The sequence below is a fragment of the Pelobates fuscus genome, chromosome 3 (assembly GCF_036172605.1).
Source record: "Pelobates fuscus isolate aPelFus1 chromosome 3, aPelFus1.pri, whole genome shotgun sequence".
In the NCBI taxonomy this organism is placed as follows: Eukaryota; Metazoa; Chordata; class Amphibia; order Anura; family Pelobatidae; genus Pelobates; species Pelobates fuscus.
In genome coordinates this window covers 9,278,934-9,306,175 of record NC_086319.1, presented here as the reverse complement: position 1 = coordinate 9,306,175, position 27,242 = coordinate 9,278,934, and the positions used below count along the sequence as shown (strand labels likewise).

Here is a 27,242-nt window from a genome sequence, read left to right as displayed (position 1 = left end):
AAAGTGATCTAAAAGTATAAACACGTTCCTGGACGGTTTCAGCGCAAAAGGCAGCATTGTTTCAGAACTGGATACGGATTGTACGCGCTACATTGCGGAGAGTATCATACACCAGTATCATACACCATACACACATAAATGCTTATCCAGACCCCGATACATGGCTGCACAGACAGAACGTTCATGGACTGTAACTGTACGGTTGTATTATATATTTACCTATTTGATGTCAGCATTTTAAGTACATTTGGATGCAATATTTCTACAGCATCTTATCTCTATCACGCTCGCATTTATATTACAGATTGTTCCAATATTTAGCGAGTGTACCCCATTTTTTAGTTCGGGGCAGCACTTTTCCTGGCAATACCTTCTGTGGGTCTTACACGTAAGGTGTAGACTCACTGCTCTTTAGGAGTCGTTTTATACACCTTCAAACATCGTAAAAATTACCATTCATTTATCTACATTGTTCACAAGACATCTCCGGGTACGTTTAAGATTTTTTCTGCTTGTCACTTTTTACATTTAAAGTAGACATGCAGCCCGGATATTCAGTATATAGGTTAGGAATTTACGGAAATCTCCAAATTGCTGGAACTACCAGAAACGTGCCTGAAAAGGAACGCTAAGCACCATAACCACTTTAGCCTGCCAGGATTGCCCTGGTGTCCCCCACTGTTAGTAGTGAAACCATCTGTGGACTACGGGGCTCTGGTCACATGCGCCATTGAACGGCGGTGCAGAGGTAGCTGATTGCTCTCAGCCAATGAGTGAAGACCTGCCCCGCTAGGCTAGCTCAGAGCAGAGAGCTTCCAGTTCTCAATGTAGGAGGTGAGTGGCGTCCATTGGACCCCAGGTAAGATGTTAATCTGTTAGCAAATGGCTCGACTACCAACAGGATTACAAAAGCACTACCGGCACCATAACCACTACAGTGTGAGACTGGAAGGTTCCTTTAAATCTGGGTTTTACCCAGTTGAAGTATTGTATAAATAAAGATGGTCCATTTGAAAGATTTGTACGAATCCCGTCACACTGTATTTCGCAAGAAGTTTCACCAATCAGGAGCTTTGGATTCTGGTCTACAGACCGTTTGGATTGAAATGAAGAAACCACTTAAATAATGCTGAACCTTGCTGCAGACCCCGCGGCTGGAAACCCCCAATACAGTAAGCAGCATGGTCCAGCTGGACAAACCTCTCTGGGGGTCGAAACGTAGCACTGCAGCGGATACAGATTAGCTAGTTCTGCTCAGAGCAGCAGATTTTGGAATTAGCAGTTAAAGAGGAATGGACACATTTTACATCATTTAAAACACTCAAAATAACCTATAACTTGAGATGATAATTTTTTTTTTTTCCCCCAGGAGATTGTTTTCTTTAAAAAATTCTATTCAAGATTTAGCAGATTACAGCATAATCCAGTTCAGACAAGGCACAGCCAGGGCACACAATGCAAATGAAGAGAGGAGACTGAAACATGGTTTAACAACTTCTCCTCCCGATACACGTAGTTTTATTGTGTACACCTCACATATTTATTAATATTACCGGGATTAGTAAACATGATACTAACAATTGTTGGTAAGTGACAGATCCCTTTAAACTTTTATAACATAGGGATAAAAGGAAGCTAGTAGCTGAAATACAACTCACAGAAAGCTCGGCTTTTAGTGTATTTTTGGTAGGTACAATTTTGTAATTACTTGGGCCAAAAATATAAAACTACCTTAAAATCTCCTTTATTTGAATTGGAAAAGTAGTAGTAGTCGAGGAATATCTAGGGTGACAAATCAGACATCACTGTGCGATCAGTTCTGATCCAAGCCCAAATCAAGCTAGAACATTTAGCATTTCTCCAAATTGGAGAAAAAATTGGCATCCTGGGCTGAAGAGCTTACAGCACTACTAGTACTGACACAGTGCTGGCTTCTAGCAGCCGTTTCATTGGGTTTCCTATTCACATCAGGATCTTTACCAGGTCCGATTACAAGGAGTGTAAATTCTTGACATATTTCAGATAGTTTGTCAGCGAGAAGAACAGAATTTAACATTCAGGCTGTGAAATACTGGATATTAAACATTGCACCAGGTCGCAGACAATGTGGCTATAAAAACCAAGTTCCTATCTGCAATCCAGTAATAGTGGGGAAAATAAAAAATAAAATCGTCCTCGAATCGCTCTCATTTAGTACTAGGGAGAATAATGGGGGAAACAAAAAAAAAACAATAACTCACAAAAAAAATACAGACACACACAATGTCCCATAATCCAAAAATATAAATTGAGTTTGCTCCTCTAATGCTTTATATAGAGCACAGAGGGCATACGTTGCTTCACACTGTAGTGGCCTCAGAATACCCTAACACTCTCCCCTTATATACTCTCCCCTGCTGCCAACGTCACCCAGCCTTCCTGTCAGAGCAGGATTAACCTTATAGTGACCCGTAGATAGCCGTCCAGGGGTTACACAGGGGCCCTGGGACCATTCATTTGCATGGAATTATTAGCCATCCCTATATGAAGATTGAAGGGGGACCCCAAACTAGTAACCTGCCTCAGACCCATGGGATATCAATCCTTTGTGTGGCATTACAGAGTCCTGGCTTTATAGGGACTGCCTTGAACCACACAAATATATTTCTTTATTAAGTCATTTGATGAACCCCCAAAACCACACGACTCACTTCCTAACCAAAGTAGCCACCTTGTTTTTATAGCCGTATCCCCATAGCCGTACTCTGGATAGCCCAACATTGTCTTTCTAGAGATCAGTGATCCAATGGGTTATCTGGGATCATTAAGGGTCCAGAATCTAGGGACGGACAAATTCAAAACAAACGCAAAGTCCAGGCCCATCGCTGAACCTTGAATAAATGATTCTTTGGAATCCTGCCCAACCCTTTACTTCATCAATACTGCATTCTCAATGTTTGGTCACAGATCTGTGACCCCCAGAAACGCTCAGTCCCGGAACCCCTATAATCCTTGGGTTTTATAGTCAGAACTAGAGGAGCTGTGTGAAGGTCTGGGTTCTAACTGTCTATTCGCTCACCACCCTCAAAGAATCCTGCAGATACGATCACTATACCAGACGACCTACAACACTACAGCTGTAGCAAAGCTTATAGACGCCACCTCTGTAAATCTTGGCACAATAATACATTGTTTCAACAGCTAGCAACGTGGCCCCTTCAGTAATCCTAAACTCATGTAATTTTTATTTCCACGTGGTCTTACTTTTAGTTACTGTGAGATCTGCCGCATGGCCATTTCTTTGTGAGATTGGTGTATTACGATAATTAAATAAAAAAAACCAAAAAAAAAAAACCAAACCCTAACGTTTTCTATAAGTTACAGCTGTAAACCTGGCTAGGGAATAATTTAAATCATTACATATGTAACAAACAATAGTTAGATTTATTTTTTAATCTATATTGATATGTATATTTTCAGACCTGGACGATAGCTCCTTTCTCATATGAAGTTGCTCAGTCTTTATCCGACGCAGATTACCGGCCATCTTCACAAACTCTTTATCCATAGACTCCTTGTGTTTTTCTAATTGTTTCAGTTTTTCAGTCCAGATGTTGCGTTTTTCTTTCAGGTCGGACTTTATGACCTGTAAGAGAGTATCTGGATGTTCTAAAGGCCAACGCCTGCAGAAGGCGACATTCTAGAGATCACCCAATGTGGCCTAAATTGGGTCATTTAGACAGAGAAAAGGCAGCAGATTGTCCCAGTCATACCTCGAGCATCCTGCCCGGTAACGCTGCACCATTTACATGGGAATCCATCAGACGTTGCAGACTGAGCGGTACGACATCGGACATCGTACATGTATCTTCCAGCTGAGAGAAAACGAGAAACTAGATTAAAAATATCCGTAAGAACAAGAACCGTTTCACAGAAAATCATTACCTACCCATGAACAATGTGACGGAAAAAAATTAACAAAAAACAAGTTAAAGATAAATAAGAATTTACAAAGAGTTCTGCGAAAGCCCAACAGTCAATGTATACTTGCTTTGTCTGCCGAGTAAAAATAAAGAATATTAAAAAAAAAATTACAAAGAGGACCAAGCTAAATCCATCACGGGTCAGGAGAAGTTATTATGCGCGTGCACGTTTATCTGCCAGCAATGGTTAAAGCGGATGCCACGTCCAGTAGAATTCTCCATAAAATGAACAGAGCTCCACTGAAAACATTAAAAACTCCTTCCTACAGTCCTTGTGGGAGAGAACACTCCGTCCAGTGCACACAATTAGGAACCTTTTCCAGCCCGGGACTGGGAGGAGGTTACGGTTATTTGGAAACTCACCAGATTTTGAACAATTGCTTTAAATTCAGCTGCCAGTTGCTCGTGCCCTGGGCCCTGGAGTAACAGGAGAACCTCTCGATCTAACGTGATATCAAGGGATGAGCCGGGTTCCCCGGAATGATACATCAGATCGCCCGACACCTGACAACAAGAATCGGAAACAGAATAAGCAGAGGAGGGTTTCCTTTAAGAGAATACCATGGTTTACAATTCTAGTTTGCCCGTTTTTCTGGGATTTAATAGAAATCTAAACAATAACGTCCGGTCTGTGCCAGAGCTCCGGGTAGAGAGCGGGTATTCCCAACCACGGTTAGCCTGAGCGCCAGCTTTACTGCTCTGCATGGAGTAATGCTGCACGTGTAACACACACACAGATAGTTTTTCCAGTGCAGCCATTTTTGCGATTTGTTTCTCAATTCAGGTATTGGGAATTGGCATTTCAGGTATTTTTCTTTTAGTCAGTAATTAGTCTAGTGCAGGGGTAGACAGCCTTCGGCACTCCAGATGTTGTAGACTACATCTCCCATAATGCAGTTATAGCCATAATGCTGGCAAAGCATCAGGGGAGATGTAGTCTATGACATCCGGAGTTCTAGAGGTTGCCAACCCCAGGTCTAGTGTATTATCCAATTAAACTGAAGACAAAACGGCTCTGGATTGAAAGTCTAAAAACCCAAGAAAGTTTATAAATCGGTTCACAACACCAAGTGTGATTGGACGGTCCCAATATAAAGGAATAGACTAGCATCTGGTCAGGAAGAGGTTAAACAGGGCAAGGTTCAGACATTCAGCTTACCTCTGGCAGCTGCTGAGCGAGCTCCAACTCTGAATGTAGTGAATTCAGACTGCCCGCTATGAGGCGGTTCAGCTTAAAGGTGACAGGTGAGGCGATCCCATTACTGGAACAAAAAATAAAATTACTTTATGCATCAAAATGTATTGATAAGAACAGAGAATATTTATTGACATGGACAGAGACTGCCTGAAGGACATGCCAACTCGTCCAGACCCGGTTACCTAAAACGACAGCACAGACTGTTAGGTTTAATGCAGTGGTTGACTGCTAGTCTGAGTAAAACGAAGCACTTTGATCAAGAGATCTCCCAGCGCCTAAAGATCGGCCCCTCTACTCCGCCGCGTCTAATACAGAAATAAACATACACCCCCGCCCAAAATCAGGGCAGCCATTATAGGCGGAGAAAGGTGGGTGATCCCAGTTACCCAATTCTACATCTAGAACGCAGGATGGAAAGATAAAATGGCTCCCGGTACTCACGAAAGCAGCTCTTGTTCCATGTGCTGGAGACTATTTTCCAGTTTAGTTTTTTCAATTCTCAGATTCTAGGAAGAAAAACATTAAGAATGATCGCAAACTGTGTTCCCATCATACACAGGAAACTAAACAAAAATGGTTTTAATGGCTTTTACATTAGCAATATTTATCTTTATACAGCAAAAGGAAAAATGCTGGTCAATGTGGGCACAAGGAACCGGATGTGGCAGAGTCTTCAGGTATCTTCCCAGCCTGGCACAACACCCGTGCCCATTCTAGCAGACCCTTCCAGGCCAGGCACGGCAACCTTGGCCATAGACGCCCACCTGCCAGGCACGGCAACCTTGGCCATAGACGCCCACCTGCCAGGCACGGCAACCTTGGCCATAGACGCCCACCTGCCAGGCACGGCAACCTTGGCCATAGACGCCCACCTGCCAGGCACGGCAACCTTGGCCATAGACGCCCACCTGCCAGGCACGGCAACCTTGGCCATAGACGCCACCTGCCAGGCACGGCAACCTTGGCCATAGACGCCACCTGCCAGGCACGGCAACCTTGGCCATAGACGCCACCTGCCAGGCACGGCAACCTTGGCCATAGACGCCACCTGCCAGGCACGGCAACCTTGGCCATAGACGCCACCTGCCAGGCACGGCAACCTTGGCCATAGACGCCACCTGCCAGGCACGGCAACCTTGGCCATAGACGCCACCTGCCAGGCACGGCAACCTTGGCCATAGACGCCACCTGCCAGGCACGGCAACCTTGGCCATAGACGCCACCTGCCAGGCACGGCAACCTTGGCCATAGACGCCACCTGCCAGGCACGGCAACCTTGGCCATAGACGCCACCTGCCAGGCACGGCAACCTTGGCCATAGACGCCACCTGCCAGGCACGGCAACCTTGGCCATAGACGCCACCTGCCAGGCACGGCAACCTTGGCCATAGACGCCACCTGCCAGGCACGGCAACCTTGGCCATAGACGCCACCCGCCAGGTAATTACCTCAATAACTGAGTTGTATTCCATGAGTGTGGACCTCAGCTCTTCTATGTACAGATCCTTCTGTGAATGAGAAAATAATGGAAATCTCTAATTCAGTGAATAAACTATAAAATCCCGGTGTATATAAATACAGAGTTATAAAACAACGTTCATTGAGACCCCCATCCCCCACTAACTTCATCAACTCATCTTACCCAGAAAGCATTGCAAATAATTCGATATGGCTCACCATGTGAAGACTGGCGTCTTTCTTCTGGAAAGTGGTCTCAGAATCGCTTAGCTGTAACTGGAAACATAATAACTAGGTGATAATTCATCCCTTTCAGCATTTACAGAAATGTACTAATCAAATAACGATGTGAAAATGTATTCACAGATACAGTAACCTAACCGCTTTCTTTACAATGATTTATGCCAGTGATATTTACCATCATCACACGGTAGCTTACAATCAAGATGGCGCCGTAATAGGCAGTTCCTGCTTCGAAGAGCTTATCTTTTCATGTTTAAGATGGTTAGCTCATGGCCCACCATGCATAGACTTGGCGTGAGGGGCTACAGTTATCGGATCGAAGCTCACAGGCCGGGATCTAGTTACACTGTACCGATGATTAATTACTAACTTTGTAAATTGTTTATTTTATAAATCATTTGGGATTTTATATTCGGATACAGGATATGTTAAAGTTTGTTACATGTGAATCTGATTGGGATTTACAAGAATTGCCCGATGTCAATCCCCCCGTCCCCAGACTCACCTGGAGATCTGCAATTTTATCAGAAAACTCAGATATGGCCTTTCTCATTTCCTCTGCCTCCAACATATTTCTTGTATTCTGTTTATGAAAACAAAGAGTCAGGTTTATCAATCTCTCGTTATTTCTGCAGTGTTAGATTTCTACATTTCGGATGCATTGTTCCCGATTTGTTGGGAGAGGAGCTGGTATTTGAACACAATGACTGGACAGACGCTGTGGGATTGTTTAAGTAATAAACCAAAGTTTGGCTGTGTCACGCGGTTACATGCGGGAGTCTCACCTCTTCCTGCAGCGAGCTGATTTTGTGAATGAGCGAGAGATTATCCTTCTCCTTAAATACAAAAAAAAGGGAGATATGTCATTAGATCATTAGGAGATATGTCAACCTCAGAGTTCCACCAAATTCACACATTAAACCTCACACTTCAGCTCGAGGCTACGAAGTAAGTGTAGTCTTGTTTATCTCACAATATGTAAAGATACAATAAGGTACAAACAGTGCAGGTGCAAATCTTATACCAGCGACATGGTGGTGGGGACAGGGTGGGACTGGGAGAAGGCACGTTACGCAGAATTAAAATGTTTGCATCTTTGTTGCTTCTCTTACACACGGTTACCCAGATACTCGTTTAATGGACAGTGTGCTCTAGGCACTTTCTATGCAATGCATTAAGTCCTCTGCCATAGCTTGTATCAAGCCAACAGGTTCTGCTGCATTTTACGATTACACAAAGGGAATAGAACGCAAAAACAAACAAAAAGTTAACAAACCTCCTAAACTGGAAAAGACTGGGTTTAATGGTTCTCTAAGGAATATTCAATAAACTTCCATAAACAGGGATATTAGAGAGATTGAGTAACACCAAGTGTCAAATCGAAATGTATGTAAATAATAAAAAATAACCATGTGAATTGTCAGCAAAAATAAATAAGGACGTAGCTGGATTAGAGAAATATTACATTTTAGCCAACGAGGCTTAAACTTCACTTTCAATTCCTTAGAATTCCCGCTTTACGGGTGTATTCAGTAAACGGAGTATTTCACATTTAAGTAACCGAACAGGAAGCATATTGACATTAAACTATTTACACGTTGGCCTTAAATTTGAAAACCACTTTGCGTTCACAACAATTCTCACGTTCGGAGCGAAGAATCTGAGGAGAGACACTCTGCAATCTCCAGAAACCAATTCATTTATTGTTGGAGTCAGTGGAAACCCTAAAACTGAACAAAATAACTGATCCCCGTGTTTGTAGGAATATGCAATTAAATCGAACATTAAGACGGATTAACCCTCCACTGACAAAGTCAGTTACTCGCTACGGAATATTTCCTTCAACAGTATCTCACGTTAGTAGGACACTTTGTAAACACGTTCGTGCTCAGGAGTGAAGAGTTAAATAATCCCAAATTGTCCACCTTCTGTTTTTTTTTTTTAATACGTTTTGATATTTTAATACTTCCTTTTTTTTTTTTTTTTTTTAAGGTTTATTCAAAAATCTCAAATACATAAAAAAAAAAAAAAAAAAAAAATAAGAGTGAAAAAATAAATATAAATAAATGTAAGCCGAGGCCAATGTTTGGAAGTCTGCAGGCGGCCGATCCTAAATTCTCGAAATATGAAGAATTCACGCTACACGGGTTCTATCACTAATATAATGGAATGAGTTCTGTCTGGCAGCTTATTCTGCTGATATCACGAGAGAGAGAGGGGACAAACTACCTGAGATCCACCATGAGCCGAGCGCCTGTCAGGTGCCCGGGTTGTCGCCAACGTTGTGCTGGAAAGTGATCTCGCGGACGACCTCCTGGAGGCCCGCGAGATCACAGGAGCAGGAACCGGCGCGGGATGGCCATCACCTCCCCGAGAAGCGGCAGCCGCACGGGTAGCTCTAGACCGCCTCGGGGAGGAGGCGACAGGCTGCACTGACTCGCTGCCGCCCGCGGCCGCGGGGGACGTGGCGCGCGGGCCGGCAACGGGGCTCCTGCTCCTACCCCTCACCCGACCCTCCCGCGAGGGGCTGTAACGGGTAGGGGGACGCGCCCGGCGGCGCGGAGTACCCTGGCTGCCGACAGAGGGAGCAGCTACCAAGGAGGCACCCTGCAGCCGCCGGCCACCGTCCTGGAGGGCCTCAGCCCGAAGAGCAGCAAGGATTCCATCGATATCCATGCTTCTGGCCGTGGGGTAAGCAAAAGCAACACAATGATAGGAAACAGGGGGAGAGATTGTCACCTTGCCGTTATTTTTAAGATGGCTGAGGTGAAGGGGACAAAATGTCCGTTATTTATACAACCCCACCCAAACCCTTAACCTAAATGCCACACCCATTTTACACCCACACCCACCACACCCACACATGCCTCCTATCCGGCTAGCTTTCAGCCCGCCTCCTCTGGGCCTCGAGAGAGAGAGGGGACAAACTACTATTACAGTAAGTTAGTTTTTACACCATTGCAACATATTGTGCAATTAATACAAGGCTTATGGTGAAACTGCACGGAAAACCTAAAAAAAATAAAATAAAAAAAACAACAACATGGGAGAGAAGAATTGGGCTGAACTTGGACGCAAGTCTCTTTCCAGCTGTGTAACTATGTAACGGAGCCATAACCCTCAGCCTATTCTACCATACGAACCATGCGTGCCGGCGCCACTACTCTGTTCAGGTAGTGAAAGGACGTTGGTGGAAAGGTGGGACATTTTGTACAAATGGGTTTCTTAAAAAATAAAATAAAATAAAAAAATTCAGCTGGGTACAATAAGAGGAAATCTGGCACCGCTTTAAAATAAATAAATAAATTACCAGAACGAAAAAAAGAAACCCACGGATAATCAGAACCAAAACAAAAATATAAAAATATAATGTGACACGTGGGGATTCTAAGCATGACACGAATAAAGAAACTGCCAAAATGCAAAATGTTAAAAATAAAAAAGGAACCAAGACGCACAGACTCCTAATATGATTATTTTTTAACACAAGATTAACATCAGTATTTCACTTGGAATTTAGATGTAAAAAAAATAAAAATAAATTGCTCTGCAATCACACACACGGGACAGTCACTTTTTCACACATTTTGTAGCCCACAATCTGAATTTCTTTTTTTCATAAAGTCGGAATGGTCCCAAATGGAGCGAAACCATTGTTAACCTTATAGCTGCAGTTATAATACACTGTGTGCAGGGAGACAGGGGACCTCCTTACACCATAACCTTATAGCTGCAGTAATAATACACCATGTGCGGGGAGACAGGGGACCTCCTTACACCATAACCTTGTAGCTGCAGTTATAATACACTGTGAGCGGGGAGACAGGGGACCTCCTTACACCATAACCTTATAGCTGCAGTTATAATACACTGTGTGCGGGGAGACAGGGGACCTCCTTACACCATAACCTTATAGCTGCAGTTATAATACACTGTGTGCAGGGAGACAGGAGACCTCCTTACACCATAACCTTATAGCTGCAGTTATAATACACTGTGTGCGGGGAGACAGGGGACCTCCTTACACCATAACCTTATAGCTGCAGTTATAATACACTGTGTGCGGGGAGACAGGGGACCTCCTTACACCATAACCTTATAGCTGCAGTTATAATACACTGTGTGCGGGGAGACAGGGGACCTCCTTACACCATAACCTTATAGCTGCAGTTATAATACACTGTGTGTGGGGAGACAGGGGACCTCCTTACACCATAACCTTATAGCTGCAGTTATAATACACTGTGTGCGGGGAGACAGGGGACCTCCTTACACCATAACCTTATAGCTGCAGTTATAATACACTGTGTGCGGGGAGACAGGGGACCTCCTTACACCATAACCTTATAGCTGCAGTTATAATACACTGTGTGCAGGGAGACAGGAGACCTCCTTACACCATAACCTTATAGCTGCAGTTATAATACACTGTGTGCGGGGAGACAGGGGACCTCCTTACACCATAACCTTATAGCTGCAGTTATAATACACTGTGTGCGGGGAGACAGGGGACCTCCTTACACCATAACCTTATAGCTGCAGTTATAATACACTGTGTGCGGGGAGACAGGGGACCTCCATACACCATAACCTTATAGCTGCCGTTATAATACACTGTGTGCGGGGAGACAGGGGACCTCCTTACACCATAACCTTATAGCTGCAGTTATAATACACTGTGTGCGGGGAGACAGGGGACCTCCTTACACCATAACCTTATAGCTGCAGTTATAATACACTGTGTGCGGGGAGACAGGGGACCTCCTTACACCATAACCTTATAGCTGCAGTTATAATACACTGTGTGCGGGGAGACAGGGGACCTCCTTACACCATAACCTTATAGCTGCAGTTATAATACACTGTGTGCAGGGAGACAAGGGACCTCCTTACACCATAACCTTATAGCTGCAGTTATAATACACTGTGTGCGGGGAGACAGGGGACCTCCTTACACCATAACCTTATAGCTGCAGTTATAATACACTGTGTGCGGGGAGACAGGGGACCTCCTTACACCATAACCTTATAGCTGCATTATAATACACTGTGTGCAGTGAGACAGGGGACCTCCTTACACCATAACCTTATAGCTGCAGTTATAATACACTGTGTGCAGTGAGACAGGGGACCTCCTTACACCATAACCTTATAGCTGCATTATAATACACTGTGTGCAGGGAGACAGGGAACCTCCTTACACCATAACCTTATAGCTGCAGTTATAATACACTGTGTGCAGGGAGAAAGGGGACCTCCTTACACCATAACCTTATAGCTGCAGTTATAATACACTGTGTGCGGGGAGACAGGGGACCTCCTTACACCATAACCTTATAGCTGCAGTTATAATACACTGTGTGCAGGGAGACAGGGGACCTCCTTACACCATAACCTTATAGCTGCAGTTATAATACACTGTGTGCGGGGAGACAGGGGACCTCCTTAAACCATAACCTTATAGCTGCAGTTATAATACACTGTGTGCGGGGAGACAGGGGACCTCCTTACACAATAACCTTATAGCTGCAGTTATAATACACTGTGTGTGGGGAGACAGGGGACCTCCTTACACCATAACCTTATAGCTGCAGTTATAATACACTATGTGCGGGGAGACAGGGGACCTCCTTACACCATAACCTTATAGGTGCAGTTATAATACACTGTGTGCGGGGAGACAAGGGACCTCCTTACACCATAACCTTATAGCTGCAGTTATAATACACTGTGTGCGGGGAGACAATGGACCTCCTCACACCATAACCTTATAGCTGCAGTTATACACTGTGCGGGGAGACAGGGGCCTCCTTACACCATAACCTTATAGCTGCAGTTATAATACACTGTGTGCTGGGAGACCGGGGACCTCCTCACACCATAACCTTATAGCTGCAGTTCTAATACACTGTGTGCAGGGAGACAGGGGATCTCCTTACACCATAACCTTATAGCTGCAGTTATAATACACTGTGTGCTGGGAGACCGGGGACCTCCTCACACCATAACCTTATAGCTGCAGTTATAATACTGTGTGTGGGGAGACAGGGGACCTCCTTACACCATAACCTTATAGCTGCAGTTATAATACACTTCAGACACCTCACTCCCACAGCAGCAGCAGGACTCCAAGCCACATATGTATGTGCGTCTGTGTGTATATCTGTGTCATGGTGTGGGCATGTATCAATGTTTGTGTGTGTATATGTCGGTGTATCTATATGTGTGTATGTGTCAATGACTATATGAATTATGCATCTGTGTATGCATCTATATATCCCAGCAGTCAAACACCAGCACAATATACAAGCACAGTCCTGCAATCTAACACAAGTATTACGTACAAACACACCCCTTCCCACAAATGTACATCCACATTTACAATTTAACATTACATTCAGACACACCCCTGCAATCAAAGGCCAATATTACAAACACCCCCCTGTATTAAAAAGACAAATGTCCCCCTTCAAACACCAACACTGTACATTACACTATAGCGCCAGTAAATGCCGCAGCGCTGTACAGATATACAACCTAGAAATTTTGACTTAGGGTGCCTCGGAAAAATACTGAAAAGTTATGGGCGCTTTGAAGCTCAAACGTTTGGGAACCACTGGTATAATGTGAGGATACAGTGCCACCTAGTGGTGTGTAACCGTAAATCCCAAACAGCCGCCTATGGGTTCGATTAGGGATTTCATGACATCATTTAAATTTCCTGGTTACTCGCTAAAGAGATTGTCGTTACCCAGAAACAGAATTGACAAATTCCGATGGAATAAAATGCCCAAACTGCCGAGTAAGAGTTAAGCCATTGCAGCCTGAATTTTCCAATGTAGTTTAATTTACCGCAATTTACAGTTTAGATAATAATGCCCACTGACTGCAGAGGTGATTGCCATTAAATTAGTACAATGCGTACATATAATGAGAATGGCACGAAATGCCTCAATGCATTCACTATGATCCGGTTCTTGTATTCCTTTTAGATAGTTAGCTTATGGCCGAGCTCAGCATGTCCCTTCATTTTAACCCCTTAAGGACACACGACGTGTGAAATGTCATGATTCCCTTTTATTCCAGAAGTTTGGTCCTCAAGAGGTTAAAGGGACACTAGTCACAAAATAACGTGATCTTCATTAAGAAGTTTTCATGTATAGATTATGCCCCTGTAATAATATTATGTTGCTTAATTATCTGCCATTTAGGAGTTAAATCCCTTTGTTTATGAACCCTAGTCACACCTCCCTGCATGTGACTTGCACAGCCTTCCATAAACACTTCCTGTAAAAAGTCAGCTAATGTTTATCCTTCATTGCAAAATTCTATTTAATGTATAATTTGTTATCTTGTGCTATGTTAATAGCTTGCTACACCCTACACGAGCCTCATGTATATAACTAGAGTTCAATTTACAGAGCAGAAGATACAAACTTTTATAGTAAGTTCCTCTGTTTGAAAGTGAAACCAGTTTTTTTTCATGCAGGCTCTGTCAATCATAGCCAGGGGAGGTGTGGCTAGGGCTGCATGAACAGAAACAAAGTGATTTAACTCCTAAATGACAGAGAATTGAGCAGTGAGGCTGCAGGGGCATGAACTATACACCAAAACTGCTTCATTAAGCTAAATTTGTTCAGGTGACTACAGTGTCCCTTTAAGATTGGATTTATTTTATAACCTTGGAGTGTTAGGCGCAGCAGAATGTCAGTATGATGTAAATTATGGTAAAAGGTTAATTACTAAAAGGTTTTCCCCTGGACAAATAGGGAAGAGGGAGCCTGACTGCTGCCCATTGATTGTGGGCTGGTATTAAAAGTTGCCACACTGTTGCAGATAATGGAGGAGTTTTATATGGAGCAGAGGGGAGGGGGACTTACCAGACAGCAGGAGCAGTTGAAGGACCCTGACTTGTGGCAATGTGGCCCTCTGAGTGGCGTAGCTCCGAGCTGATGGGTAACCATGTTTTTGGAGCAGTTATCCATTGTGGTCGCAGTTGACTTGTGGGGTTTGGACTTTGCAAACAGGAAAATGATTGTTTACACGGACAACATGAGTGTGGTCCATGTGATCAATCGGTCTGCGTCTGGGTCCCCTCCGGTCTTTGCATTGCTCAAGCATTTAATACTACTTAGCTTAACATGTAATGTATGGATTGTAGTTCGGCATGTTCTGGTTGTGGCCAGTGTCATCGCTGACTCATTCGGTTTTAGAGGGATCGGTTTTGGGAGGCGGCGCAGACGGGAACCCCTTGTCCGGGCTAATTTGTGGAACCTTGTTTCAGACATGTGAGGCGCTTAATATAGGGGTCCTTGGCAGAGTCTACGTGGAAGTCATATAGTGTGGTCCAGGGTCATTGGTGGGCCCTAGGTAGGAACCAGGATGTTGTTTGGATACAGGTAGATTGTCGACGACTCTTTCATTATTGGAATCCGTGTGTGCCACAGGCAAGTCTGCAAGTGGCCTTGTCTGTGCTCTATTCCATTTTCTCGATTGGTCAGATGTAACCAAGGCATTTTGCATTGAGTGTTAAAAGGATGCAAGAAAGGTCGTTGTCCCGACAGGTGCCGGCCTATTTCTGGGGCCATGCTTATTCAGCAGATGGAATTCCTGCCGTAGGTTTGTGTGTCGGTGTATGACGTCTTACTGTTTCACATGGCCTTTTCTCTGTGTTCATGGGTGGGGGGTGTTCATGGGTGGGTGGGGGGTGTTCATGGGTGGGGGCTGAGTGGAGGATCTAAGCCCCCCCCTCGTCACTAGGGCCCCCACCCAACACTCATGGGTGGGAGCCGGTGGGACGGGACAATAGGTCCCCCACTGGTGCTCATGGGTGGCGTGTGGTGGGAGGACAATAGGTCTTACCCCCATTGCCATTTAGGGCTCCCACCCGCCACTCATGGGTGGGGGAGACTACGACAATAGACTTCTATTTTTACATATTATAAGGAGGGAGCTGCAAGCCGGCATTGTAATAAACAAATGAACAGCGATATTCGGTCTTTGTTCGTTTGAAATTTCTATTCATTCGTCTTTCTACCTAATGAATGGTCGAAATTCCCAACCAAATGCAGAACTTTGCATGTGCGGGAATTTCACAGCGCTATCTAGTTTGGGCAGATGACGTGTCCCACAGGGACTTCATCTACACATACAAAGATGACAGTGCCCAGGACCTAGGTTCGAGCAGAAAATAAACATATAACATAGGTAATATGGGGGGCTTAGGGGCATTTGGGGGCTATTAGATGTATTAGAGTCGGGAGGGGGTTAAAAAAATAAAAATAAAAAAGATGCGGCCATGACAGTGTCGCTTTAACAGGTGTCCAGATTATTATAGGGGGCAACAGTGGCAGGTTGGATATGGTCAGCAGTCATTTGAATTGAGTGAATTTCAACTTTAGGCCACATTAGCCAAACTCAGCATGTTTTCCAAGTCTGTGGTTTATGGATCGGTCATTTTGACCTAAATTTTAAAATTCACTTTCAAATTTCAACAATTTTGTCTTTAGTGAATAGCCTTCAAGGTATTTGTGCTCACTAGCTGCAAGGATGTGAGGCAGTGTTTGAAGATCACCCCAAGGAGAACAAGGTGTGAGAGAGAAAGCTTGTTACCAGCTGCTTGTTCTGAAACGCCATCTGCGCCTTCTTCTCCTCCGAGGTGCTCATACTGATTTTCATTTCCTCCAACTCATCTTTCAAGGATCTTACCCGGGTAATCGACTGCTGGGCGCTGAAACACACCATAAACATAAGTCAGATTAGTTAAATAACATGGCTACACACCCAACACAAACGTAGAAAGCGGAATATTTTAGGTATATACAACCCCCCCCCCCCCCCCATCCCAAACACAAATCTAGAGAGAAGAATATAAAAGGTACCGAAGTGTGATAAGTGTTCATTACCTCTTCCATTGACTGCGCAATTCTTCATTCTCCTCCACCAGTCTGTGATTGGTCTCTTCCAAGGCTTCAATTGTGGTCTTCATCTTATGGTGCTGCTCCTGTAGTTTCTGATTGTTGTATTGCAGATCTGCAACACATGTTATGAGGTCCGAGGTCTCCCTGTGAAAAGGAGAGGACACTTTCTTGTACTATATTCAGATATAATAATCACAAGAAGGCCAAGGGAGCCTCTGCCGCCAGTCCACCCGCCAAGGAACCAAGGGAGCCTCTGCCGCCAGTCCACCCGCCAAGGAACCAAGGGAGCCTCTGCCGCCAGTCCACCCGCCAAGGAACCAAGGGAGCCTCTGCCGCCAGTCCACCCGCCAAGGAACCAAGGGAGCCTCTGCCGCCAGTCCACCCGCCAAGGAACCAAGGGAGCCTCTGCCGCCAGTCCACCCGCCAAGGAACCAAGGGAGCCTCTGCCGCCAGTCCACCCGCCAAGGAACCAAGGGAGCCTCTGCCGCCAGTCCACCCGCCAAGGAACCAAGGGAGCCTCTGCCGCCAGTCCACCCGCCAAGGAACCAAGGGAGCCTCTGCCGCCAGTCCACCCGCCAAGGAACCAAGGGAGCCTCTGCCGCCAGTCCACCCGCCAAGGAACCAAGGGAGCCTCTGCCGCCAGTCCACCCGCCAAGGAACCAAGGGAGCCTCTGCCGCCAGTCCACCCGCCAAGGAACCAAGGGAGCCTCTGCCGCCAGTCCACCCGCCAAGGAACCACGGGAGCCTCTGCCGCCAGTCCACCCGCCAAGGAACCACGGGAGCCTCTGCCGCCAGTCCACCCGCCAAGGAACCACGGGAGCCTCTGCCGCCAGTCCACCCGCCAAGGAACCACGGGAGCCTCTGCCGCCAGTCCACCCGCCAAGGAACCACGGGAGCCTCTGCCGCCAGTCCACCCGCCAAGGAACCAAGGGAGCCTCTGCCGCCAGTCCACCCGCCAAGGAACCAAGGGAGCCTCTGCCGCCAGTCCACCCGCCAAGGAACCAAGGGAGCCTCTGCCGCCAGTCCACCCGCCAAGGAACCAAGGGAGCCTCTGCCGCCAGTCCACCCGCCAAGGAACCAAGGGAGCCTCTGCCGCCAGTCCACCCGCCAAGGAACCAAGGGAGCCTCTGCCGCCAGTCCACCCGCCAAGGAACCAAGGGAGCCTCTGCCGCCAGTCCACCCGCCAAGGAACCAAGGGAGCCTCTGCCGCCAGTCCACCCGCCAAGGAACCAAGGGAGCCTCTGCCGCCAGTCCACCCGCCAAGGAACCAAGGGAGCCTCTGCCGCCAGTCCACCCGCCAAGGAACCAAGGGAGCCTCTGCCGCCAGTCCACCCGCCAAGGAACCAAGGGAGCCTCTGCCGCCAGTCCACCCGCCAAGGAACCAAGGGAGCCTCTGCCGCCAGTCCACCCGCCAAGGAACCAAGGGAGCCTCTGCCGCCAGTCCACCCGCCAAGGAACCAAGGGAGCCTCTGCCGCCAGTCCACCCGCCAAGGAACCAAGGGAGCCTCTGCCGCCAGTCCACCCGCCAAGGAACCAAGGGAGCCTCTGCCGCCAGTCCACCCGCCAAGGAACCAAGGGAGCCTCTGCCGCCAGTCCACCCGCCAAGGAACCAAGGGAGCCTCTGCCGCCAGTCCACCCGCCAAGGAACCAAGGGAGCCTCTGCCGCCAGTCCACCCGCCAAGGAACCAAGGGAGCCTCTGCCGCCAGTCCACCCGCCAAGGAACCAAGGGAGCCTCTGCCGCCAGTCCACCCGCCAAGGAACCAAGGGAGCCTCTGCCGCCAGTCCACCCGCCAAGGAACCAAGGGAGCCTCTGCCGCCAGTCCACCCGCCAAGGAACCAAGGGAGCCTCTGCCGCCAGTCCACCCGCCAAGGAACCAAGGGAGCCTCTGCCGCCAGTCCACCCGCCAAGGAACCAAGGGAGCCTCTGCCGCCAGTCCACCCGCCAAGGAACCAAGGGAGCCTCTGCCGCCAGTCCACCCGCCAAGGAACCAAGGGAGCCTCTGCCGCCAGTCCACCCGCCAAGGAACCAAGGGAGCCTCTGCCGCCAGTCCACCCGCCAAGGAACCAAGGGAGCCTCTGCCGCCAGTCCACCCGCCAAGGAACCAAGGGAGCCTCTGCCGCCAGTCCACCCGCCAAGGAACCAAGGGAGCCTCTGCCGCCAGTCCACCCGCCAAGGAACCAAGGGAGCCTCTGCCGCCAGTCCACCCGCCAAGGAACCAAGGGAGCCTCTGCCGCCAGTCCACCCGCCAAGGAACCAAGGGAGCCTCTGCCGCCAGTCCACCCGCCAAGGAACCAAGGGAGCCTCTGCCGCCAGTCCACCCGCCAAGGAACCAAGGGAGCCTCTGCCGCCAGTCCACCCGCCAAGGAACCAAGGGAGCCTCTGCCGCCAGTCCACCCGCCAAGGAACCAAGGGAGCCTCTGCCGCCAGTCCACCCGCCAAGGAACCAAGGGAGCCTCTGCCGCCAGTCCACCCGCCAAGGAACCAAGGGAGCCTCTGCCGCCAGTCCACCCGCCAAGGAACCAAGGGAGCCTCTGCCGCCAGTCCACCCGCCAAGGAACCAAGGGAGCCTCTGCCGCCAGTCCACCCGCCAAGGAACCAAGGGAGCCTCTGCCGCCAGTCCACCCGCCAAGGAACCAAGGGAGCCTCTGCCGCCAGTCCACCCGCCAAGGAACCAAGGGAGCCTCTGCCGCCAGTCCACCCGCCAAGGAACCAAGGGAGCCTCTGCCGCCAGTCCACCCGCCAAGGAACCAAGGGAGCCTCTGCCGCCAGTCCACCCGCCAAGGAACCAAGGGAGCCTCTGCCGCCAGTCCACCCGCCAAGGAACCAAGGGAGCCTCTGCCGCCAGTCCACCCGCCAAGGAACCAAGGGAGCCTCTGCCGCCAGTCCACCCGCCAAGGAACCAAGGGAGCCTCTGCCGCCAGTCCACCCGCCAAGGAACCAAGGGAGCCTCTGCCGCCAGTCCACCCGCCAAGGAACCAAGGGAGCCTCTGCCGCCAGTCCACCCGCCAAGGAACCAAGGGAGCCTCTGCCGCCAGTCCACCCGCCAAGGAACCAAGGGAGCCTCTGCCGCCAGTCCACCCGCCAAGGAACCAAGGGAGCCTCTGCCGCCAGTCCACCCGCCAAGGAACCAAGGGAGCCTCTGCCGCCAGTCCACCCGCCAAGGAACCAAGGGAGCCTCTGCCGCCAGTCCACCCGCCAAGGAACCAAGGGAGCCTCTGCCGCCAGTCCACCCGCCAAGGAACCAAGGGAGCCTCTGCCGCCAGTCCACCCGCCAAGGAACCAAGGGAGCCTCTGCCGCCAGTCCACCCGCCAAGGAACCAAGGGAGCCTCTGCCGCCAGTCCACCCGCCAAGGAACCAAGGGAGCCTCTGCCGTCAGTCCAACCATCTGAGCGCCATGGCAACCTCTCCCGACGGTCCACCCGTCCCTATGCCATTCAGTTCAGCTGCATTAACGCATAATGTGGACCCACAAATCGCTGAAGCTGCCACGTGGTGGAATAGAGTGTTTTGTTGAGTGTTTTGTTATGTATACATCATACACACTTTAGCAGTTTTGGTGCAACATTGCTGCCTCACCCAAACATTAGATAACATTCAATGTCTCCAACCACTGGGAACCCAGAGCAGCTCTGATAGACAATCACTGGAGGCGGTCTTAGTCCTGCAAAGTAACTATTGCAATTTCTCAAAAACTGCAAAGTTTTACATTGCAGGACTAAGTGGGACTGGGCAAGACCACTTCAATTAGATTGTCTGGGTGACTATAGTGTCCCTAAATAAATTCTGCCATCCTTCTCAGAATTATCAATTTGCTTAAAAATAAAAGCAAGTTAGAGGGATGGAGAGGAAAGAGATAAATAATTAAAAAGTAACAAAACACTTTTCAAAGAAAGGTTCAAAGCGGTTGAGGCCCTTAAAATGTATCTTTCTCCCTTGTGTAAGTTTTTGTGTTTTATATCCATTTAGAAAGAGTAATACAGCCCCCCCCCCCCCCCCCCCCCCGTAGTATTAGAAGAATTATAACGTTAGCAATGCAGTCTGCCCTCTGATGGAGGAAAGTTACGTTACAGGCAAGATTTTAGGGAAAACAAAACATTCACCGAGGACGTATTGCGAAGAAAACCAGTTAATCAACTACAGCGAACATGATCTATACAGATCACAGTATAATTAGAAAGTGATACGTAAATAGAAAATCATAAGCTCGAGTAGCAACGCATTGGAATTGCTGAGGCAACTGCCTTATTTTCTCCCTAGCATTGCTTAAAGGGTCAGTCCAGGCACCAAAACAACTTAATATAAATGAAGTTGTTATAGTGCCAATAGGCCCCTGAAGACACATCAAGGGATTAAACTGCTATGGAACAGTTTAAACACAAAGTTGCTGCCAACAGCGATGTCAACTTTCCCCCTGGCGGCACCGGGCTTATGAATTTTCAGGCAGGGATGAGTGTTCAGCTGACTGCATTTTATTTGTAGCTTTTGGGGAACTGGAATACAAATAAGTCATCATAAAATCTAAAAAAATTAGCCAAAAGAAGGAAAAAGAACAGATCCTAAAATCTCACGTAACTTCAACTCTGTCAATATGTTAGAGAAAAGATAGAAAATGGAATCCATTATTAATGGTCCAACGATCCATAACTGCTGGATAACGTACACTAACAAGTTAGACGTGACAGACATTACTGAACGCAAACTGTGCGCTAGGGGTGGAGCTGAATAACAAACTTACAGATCGCCTCTGGATACGTCTCCTCCGAACGCCTCCAAGCTTCCCGAAGTAACATTCAGGGTTCCAGAGATCCGTCGCACTGGAAGTGCACACAAGAAACAATATTAATTCAAATCAAATACAGAGAATATTTCATATATACAAATTTATAGATGCATATTTATACCTGCCATTAAACCTTCACGCAGTTTCAACACGGAGTCTTCCAATCCTGGGATGGAATCTTTCGTTTTATCAGCGCTAAAATAGGAGCAAAATGAGGACATGGTTTAACCCGTCACACTACTGACAGCTAAATAGTGCAGCTTGGGAACCGGGGGAACCCGATTTATAGCAAGATGCATCGTGCAATAAATATTTACTGGTTCTATGAATCCATTTAGTTAAGCAAAGAGTTTTCAGACACAAATTTTAGAAACAATGTTGAGACGCCAAGTTCCCTGAATCGTGATAGGCGAGTAGGTTAAATCGGAAATTAAATGCAGAATGTTAAATAGTATTAAATGGAGTTTCTATTCATTTGAGCTGGGTTTGTATTTTAGCGTTTGGCAGAGATTGGAGTTAAACAGAGGTGAACGTGTCACTAGGCCAGAAAGCCACCGGTTCTGAGATCTGGAGGGGAAGCCTTTCATTCCTGAAAACTCCAGCTACATCACAGAGCATCCTGAACACTCCCTGTAGTTACAAAATTATCCAAAGGCAGAACCATAAAGATAGAATGCTAACCAAGGATTGATTATACAGTATTGGTGAAATGGCCCTGTGGGGGACAGCCATCACCACTACCAGCCGAGGGACCCCCAATATCGGGTCTGTGTATTGGGGTTTAGAACAGCAGCTTGTTTTACCAGTTATTCCTGCAATCATCAATCCATTCCTTCATGATGGCGTGATACGTGTCCAGGTCCATGGAAATGTCCTGACATTCAGGATCCAGCATGTTGCACAGCTCGTCCAGACCACTGTCCTCAGAGCCACGACTCGTGGTGTGACGCAGGTAGTCCACGATCTTCGATACAGCCACCTTACCTGGTTACACAGAACAAGGGTGAGCCAGGAGACATGCTGAGCAGTATTTACTTCTATGTACGCATGACACAATAATACATGTACACGTTTGTTTTATATCATGATATAAATCCATTATTTCATTTTCCAGGGGGCCCAAGCAGCCTACATCACAGGTCTGAATACCAACAGTCAACTAAAAACCAAGTTTACCCCAGCAACCTTAAACTACCAACATTAACTCAGATCATTAAATATGCCCCATTCTCCCTCTGCATTATATTTTCTATTAATACACAATAACAGCGTTGTTTACCAAAGGGAGGATTTAAAGGGAATTTCACGTTAGGCTAGACTTACCGAACTGGAAGCGTAGCAGAGTTAGAAAATATTTTCAGATTTTGATATTTTGAGCTTAAAGGGATACTATAGTCACCTGGACAACTTTAGCTTAATGAAGCAGTTTTGGTGTATAGAACATGCCCCTGCAGCCTTACTGCTCAATTCTCTGCCATTTAGGAGTTAAATCCCTTTGTTTATGAACCCTAGTCACACCTCCCTGCATGTGACTTGCACAGCCTTCCATAAACACTTCCTGTATAGAGAGCCCTATTTAGGCTTTCTTTATTGCAAGTTCTGTTTAATTAAGATTTTCTTATCCCCTGCTATGTTAATAGCTTGCTAGACCCTGCAAGAGCCTCCTGTATGTGATTAAAGTTCAATTTAGAGATTGAGATACAATTATTTAAGGTAAATTACATCTGTTTGAAAGTGAAACCAGTTTTTTTTTTTCATGCAGGCTCTGTCAATCATAGCCAGGGGAGGTGTGGCTAGGGCTGCATAAACAGAAACAAAGTGATTTAACTCCTAAATGACAGAGAATTGAGCAGTGAAATTGCAGGGGAATCGTCTATACACTAAAACTGCTTTATTTAGCTAAAGTAATTTAGGTGACTATAGTGTTCCTTTAAATATGAAATTCTCTTTGAATTCCGTTTAGTGCATTAACCTGTGAATATCATTTTAATATTTATTACATATTGCATTAGGTTTTTAATTAGTAACATTTCCTGACTGGAGGAGGAATTATTCTCACTTTCCTTTAAGATTATCTGGTTTATTCACTAAGGTGTAAATTGTTGAATTCAATGTGATTTTTACATTTTAGGCCAATTTAGCTTAACTGAAAACAAGTTGTTTTGGAGGTTGTCCCAATTCATTAAAATCTGAATTCGCTTGAATTCCTACTTCAGTGATAACTAAACATTTTGAATACCAGCGATATCGCACAATAAAGACGGCTCTGTACAGGTTTCACACCATTAAGTCTGATTCCCAACCTCGGTGATCCGTGTCACACGCGTAGAATATGCTGTTTAGTAGATCCTCCTCGCAGATTAAGCTCACTTCAGACGTCGCCTCCATTTTGTTTTCTGCCACGCGCCTCAGGCCTGCAATACATTAGAGATCACAGAGGTATTTTTAATAAAGATTATTTAATGCATCTATCCTCTGACTGGCCTTTAAAAGGTATACAGTCATTTTAGGTGCTACCGATATTCAGACAATGTACAGCTTCACCAGATAGCCGTATCATCCACTATCCCACATACGGAGGACAATACCCATTTTATACCCATTTGCTGCTGTTTTGGGTTATTTCTCTGGTGTCCAGAGTTTTAGGGAGAAAATAAATAAAAAAAAAAAAAACAGTACAATTTTATTAATAAAACCAGGACAAATCTAAGCATGTGCAAGTTACTGATTTACTGCCAATCATCATGGGCCCTGCGTGTCACAATGTATGGATCCATGAGAACATGGGAGCAGAGTTATCTTCACTACACAGATTGTTCCCTTAGTGTTGTCCTCCTCCTCACCCAGGGAGTACCTTGATGGTAGCCACAGTCTCCAGATGGTTGGTTTCACCACAAAAAGATATTACAAAGCCAACATACACACTAAATACAGAGATAGGAGGTTTGTTTTACATCAAAACCTTTAACCCCTTAAGGACCAAACTTCTGGAATAAAATGGAATCATGACATGTCACACGTCATGTGTCCTTGAGGGGTTAAACACCGCTTTTCACAGACCGACTCGGCAGCATTCTGGTAAGATTTGGGGTATACAGTAAAATTAGTTTAAAATGATAAAAATACACACTCTTATCGGCTGAAATATCGGGTGCTGGGTCGTTACCTGCTTCACTCATGGATAGTCTCTTCACCACGGGAGACTGGAGAGGGACAGTTTCAGATTTCCGATCAGCTAAATAAAAACTGTGTGTGGAAGGAATTATCCGGTCATCCATTAGGAGATTCCTACACTCAGAAACAGGAAGAACAGACTGGGGATACTTGAAGGACAGTTCCCTGGGGAAGACCATTGGTGTAGAGCAGCTTTGTGTCCGGGCCGATGGCCAGACCCTAGTAAATTTTTCCTTAGATGCCATATTGATAGAATATGTGGCATTGCCCAGAGGAGAATCGCTGTCTGGGATTGGTCGGACACAAGGCGAGGCGACCCTCATATCTGGAGAAAGTCCATAATTGGGGCTAGAGAAGAGAACCAGGTCTCGATCAGTGTTCTTTACAGTCCGGTTTTTCAGAACCTCCTCTAGGTTCTTCTTCGTACTGGACTGTGGACTATCAAAGTTCCTGGACTGAAATTTGGGAATCTGCAGGTTGGGATTGGAATCCTGATCGCGCATTTGAATGGTCTTGATTTTACGGCAGATGCTGTCCACCGGATTGTGACGTTTGGTTGCGGATCCAGCTTCTGACATTTTTCTTCACTCTGTTTAATTTAAAATAAAAACTAGAGAGAAAAAAAATTAAAAAATATAAAAATAATTTATCAAGAAGTGACTTAACTAAATATCCCAGTACAATACATTGTAAAATATTTTGATTACTGTATGTTCGTGTGAATGAGACTTCCTACCAGACTGGACACCTAGGTCGTGTAGGGGCCCAATACCACAACCACTTTACCAGATAGAACAACTGGCAAACCGTCTGCGATGGTCTAAGGGATCAGCGGGCAGTGCCGCAGCAGGACAGACAACTAAAGTGAGTCCTCAGTCAATGCAAACAGATATCCTAACCGGGGTCTGTGGGATACTTGTCCATCACTGCCCATGAGACAAAGTGAATGCACGCATCTACAGGATGACATCAGAGGTCAGTGATCTGATTCGTTACCGGCGGGGTCTGCCAAGCATTCTCCCCCAAGTAAACAGGGACTACAGATCCAACTGCAGGTGAAACACACCCATGGGCAGAGGAGGATTGCCCAGAAGGTGACCATTGGCAGCTGCCTAGGGCCCAGAGGCTAGATAGGGGTCTCATATACAAGGTTTATATGAATGGGGGCCCCAAACCAATCTCCTGAGCGGGGTCTGTGGGAGGTTCGTCCATCACTGCCCATGGCACATGGTGAATGCATGGAGTTTAGATCAAATTAAAGCGTTTGGGCCAACATCTCATTTGAGGGAAAAATAAAAATCCCCAATTAGAATCCGGCTTGGCTATTCAGCCCAAACTTCAGAATCTGGTTTACAGTTCACTAGAACGCACTAGTTCATAGTGAAAGCCTCATGCAGGGTTAATGTGAATTGCTGGGAATTCAGAGTTTATGGTAAATTTAAAGCCCAAATTGGCCAAACAGGAGATAAAGCGGACTCGGAGAATCTTCCCACTTAGTTTGGTTTTAGCCAAAAATATGAAATTCATTTTGAAACCCAGGAATTCGCACTTTAGTGAATATCAGTAATCACTTTGCATTCCTGACAAATCTCACCTCAGTAAAGAACACGTTCAGCAGGTCTGAGTTTGTTTGTAGGAGTTTTTAAAATCTCAATAAAAAGGGCAGCTTTCTGGTTTTATATACAGTGTCACTCGTTATACTGCGCCGGTGGTGGATCAATCATTCTGTATAACGCCTCGTTAGAAAGATCACACACAGACAAAAAGAGGCATTCAGTCCATTAATACATCACACGTGGAGAGAAAAACGCACGTTACAAAATCCTGCAATTTATAATCAATAACCAATGTCTGTGTCCACCAGGTTTTTGTAAAATATCTATACATTATATCACAGTGTGTAAAATTCCTGTTTACATTTCTGGGGGGAAGTAATGGTATAATTGTACAATAACTCTGAAACAATCAGGACAGACGACAGAGAACAAACCTTGAATACAGTCTGATCTCCCAGCAGGATTAGAGAGACTGACGGATTGCAAACAGGTAATTGCTAGAATTAAGCTTTCAGATTAGCAGGTATCAGCACAGGTGGCTGTCTCACCTGCTGACATGCACAGGTTAAAGCCCAAAATGGAATGATACAGGAACAGGCACCGACCCCCAATAAAATCATAGCATTATGTAAGCAGAATTCTGCGTTATTTGCAGTGGGTCAGTCTCACCTTATTCTTACAGGAAGCACTCAGAATTAATATTAATATTAATAAATGTGAGTTTTATAAGATCCCGTAATTAAAGGGGCAGAGAGGCGTGTACAAACACCAGGCATTAACAAATCATTACTACCGTCTTCCTGTTAGCAACTTATTAATGTCCTAATGGTGAAATGCGCACATTATAGACATGGTAATATATTTAACACTGGATATTCAGAGCACATTTTAATGATTTTTTTCAATGCAGAGGAGTTATGTATTTTATACTATATTGATGGTTTCCAC

The 27,242-nt window shown here is 46.2% G+C and overlaps 1 protein-coding gene across 2 annotated transcripts in view; it reads right to left on the bottom strand.

Annotated features, from left to right (window-relative positions):
- The window catches only part of IRAG2 (inositol 1,4,5-triphosphate receptor associated 2), a 67,257-nt gene extending 40,455 nt beyond the window's left edge, over positions 1 to 26,802 (bottom strand). The window contains exons 1-17 of one of the 2 annotated variants that reach the window (XM_063446681.1): positions 26,729 to 26,802; positions 24,731 to 25,348; positions 23,868 to 23,978; positions 22,368 to 22,548; positions 21,686 to 21,759; positions 21,520 to 21,598; positions 16,767 to 16,925; positions 16,474 to 16,591; positions 7,647 to 7,697; positions 7,367 to 7,444; positions 6,838 to 6,894; positions 6,609 to 6,668; positions 5,602 to 5,666; positions 5,122 to 5,224; positions 4,326 to 4,466; positions 3,753 to 3,854; positions 3,462 to 3,625 (exon numbers count right to left, since the gene is read on the bottom strand). In XM_063446681.1, coding sequence (XP_063302751.1) covers positions 3,462 to 3,625; positions 3,753 to 3,854; positions 4,326 to 4,466; positions 5,122 to 5,224; positions 5,602 to 5,666; positions 6,609 to 6,668; positions 6,838 to 6,894; positions 7,367 to 7,444; positions 7,647 to 7,697; positions 16,474 to 16,591; positions 16,767 to 16,925; positions 21,520 to 21,598; positions 21,686 to 21,759; positions 22,368 to 22,548; positions 23,868 to 23,978; positions 24,731 to 25,316 — 2,129 coding nt within the window. In that variant the 5' untranslated portion in view covers positions 25,317 to 25,348; positions 26,729 to 26,802. Of the gene's footprint in view, positions 1 to 3,461; positions 3,626 to 3,752; positions 3,855 to 4,325; positions 4,467 to 5,121; positions 5,225 to 5,601; positions 5,667 to 6,608; positions 6,669 to 6,837; positions 6,895 to 7,366; positions 7,445 to 7,646; positions 7,698 to 16,473; positions 16,592 to 16,766; positions 16,926 to 21,519; positions 21,599 to 21,685; positions 21,760 to 22,367; positions 22,549 to 23,867; positions 23,979 to 24,730; positions 25,349 to 26,332; positions 26,383 to 26,728 lie in introns of those variants that run through there. The other variant, XM_063446682.1, reaches the window with a different exon arrangement.
- Between the last annotated feature and the right edge of the window lie 440 nt (positions 26,803 to 27,242).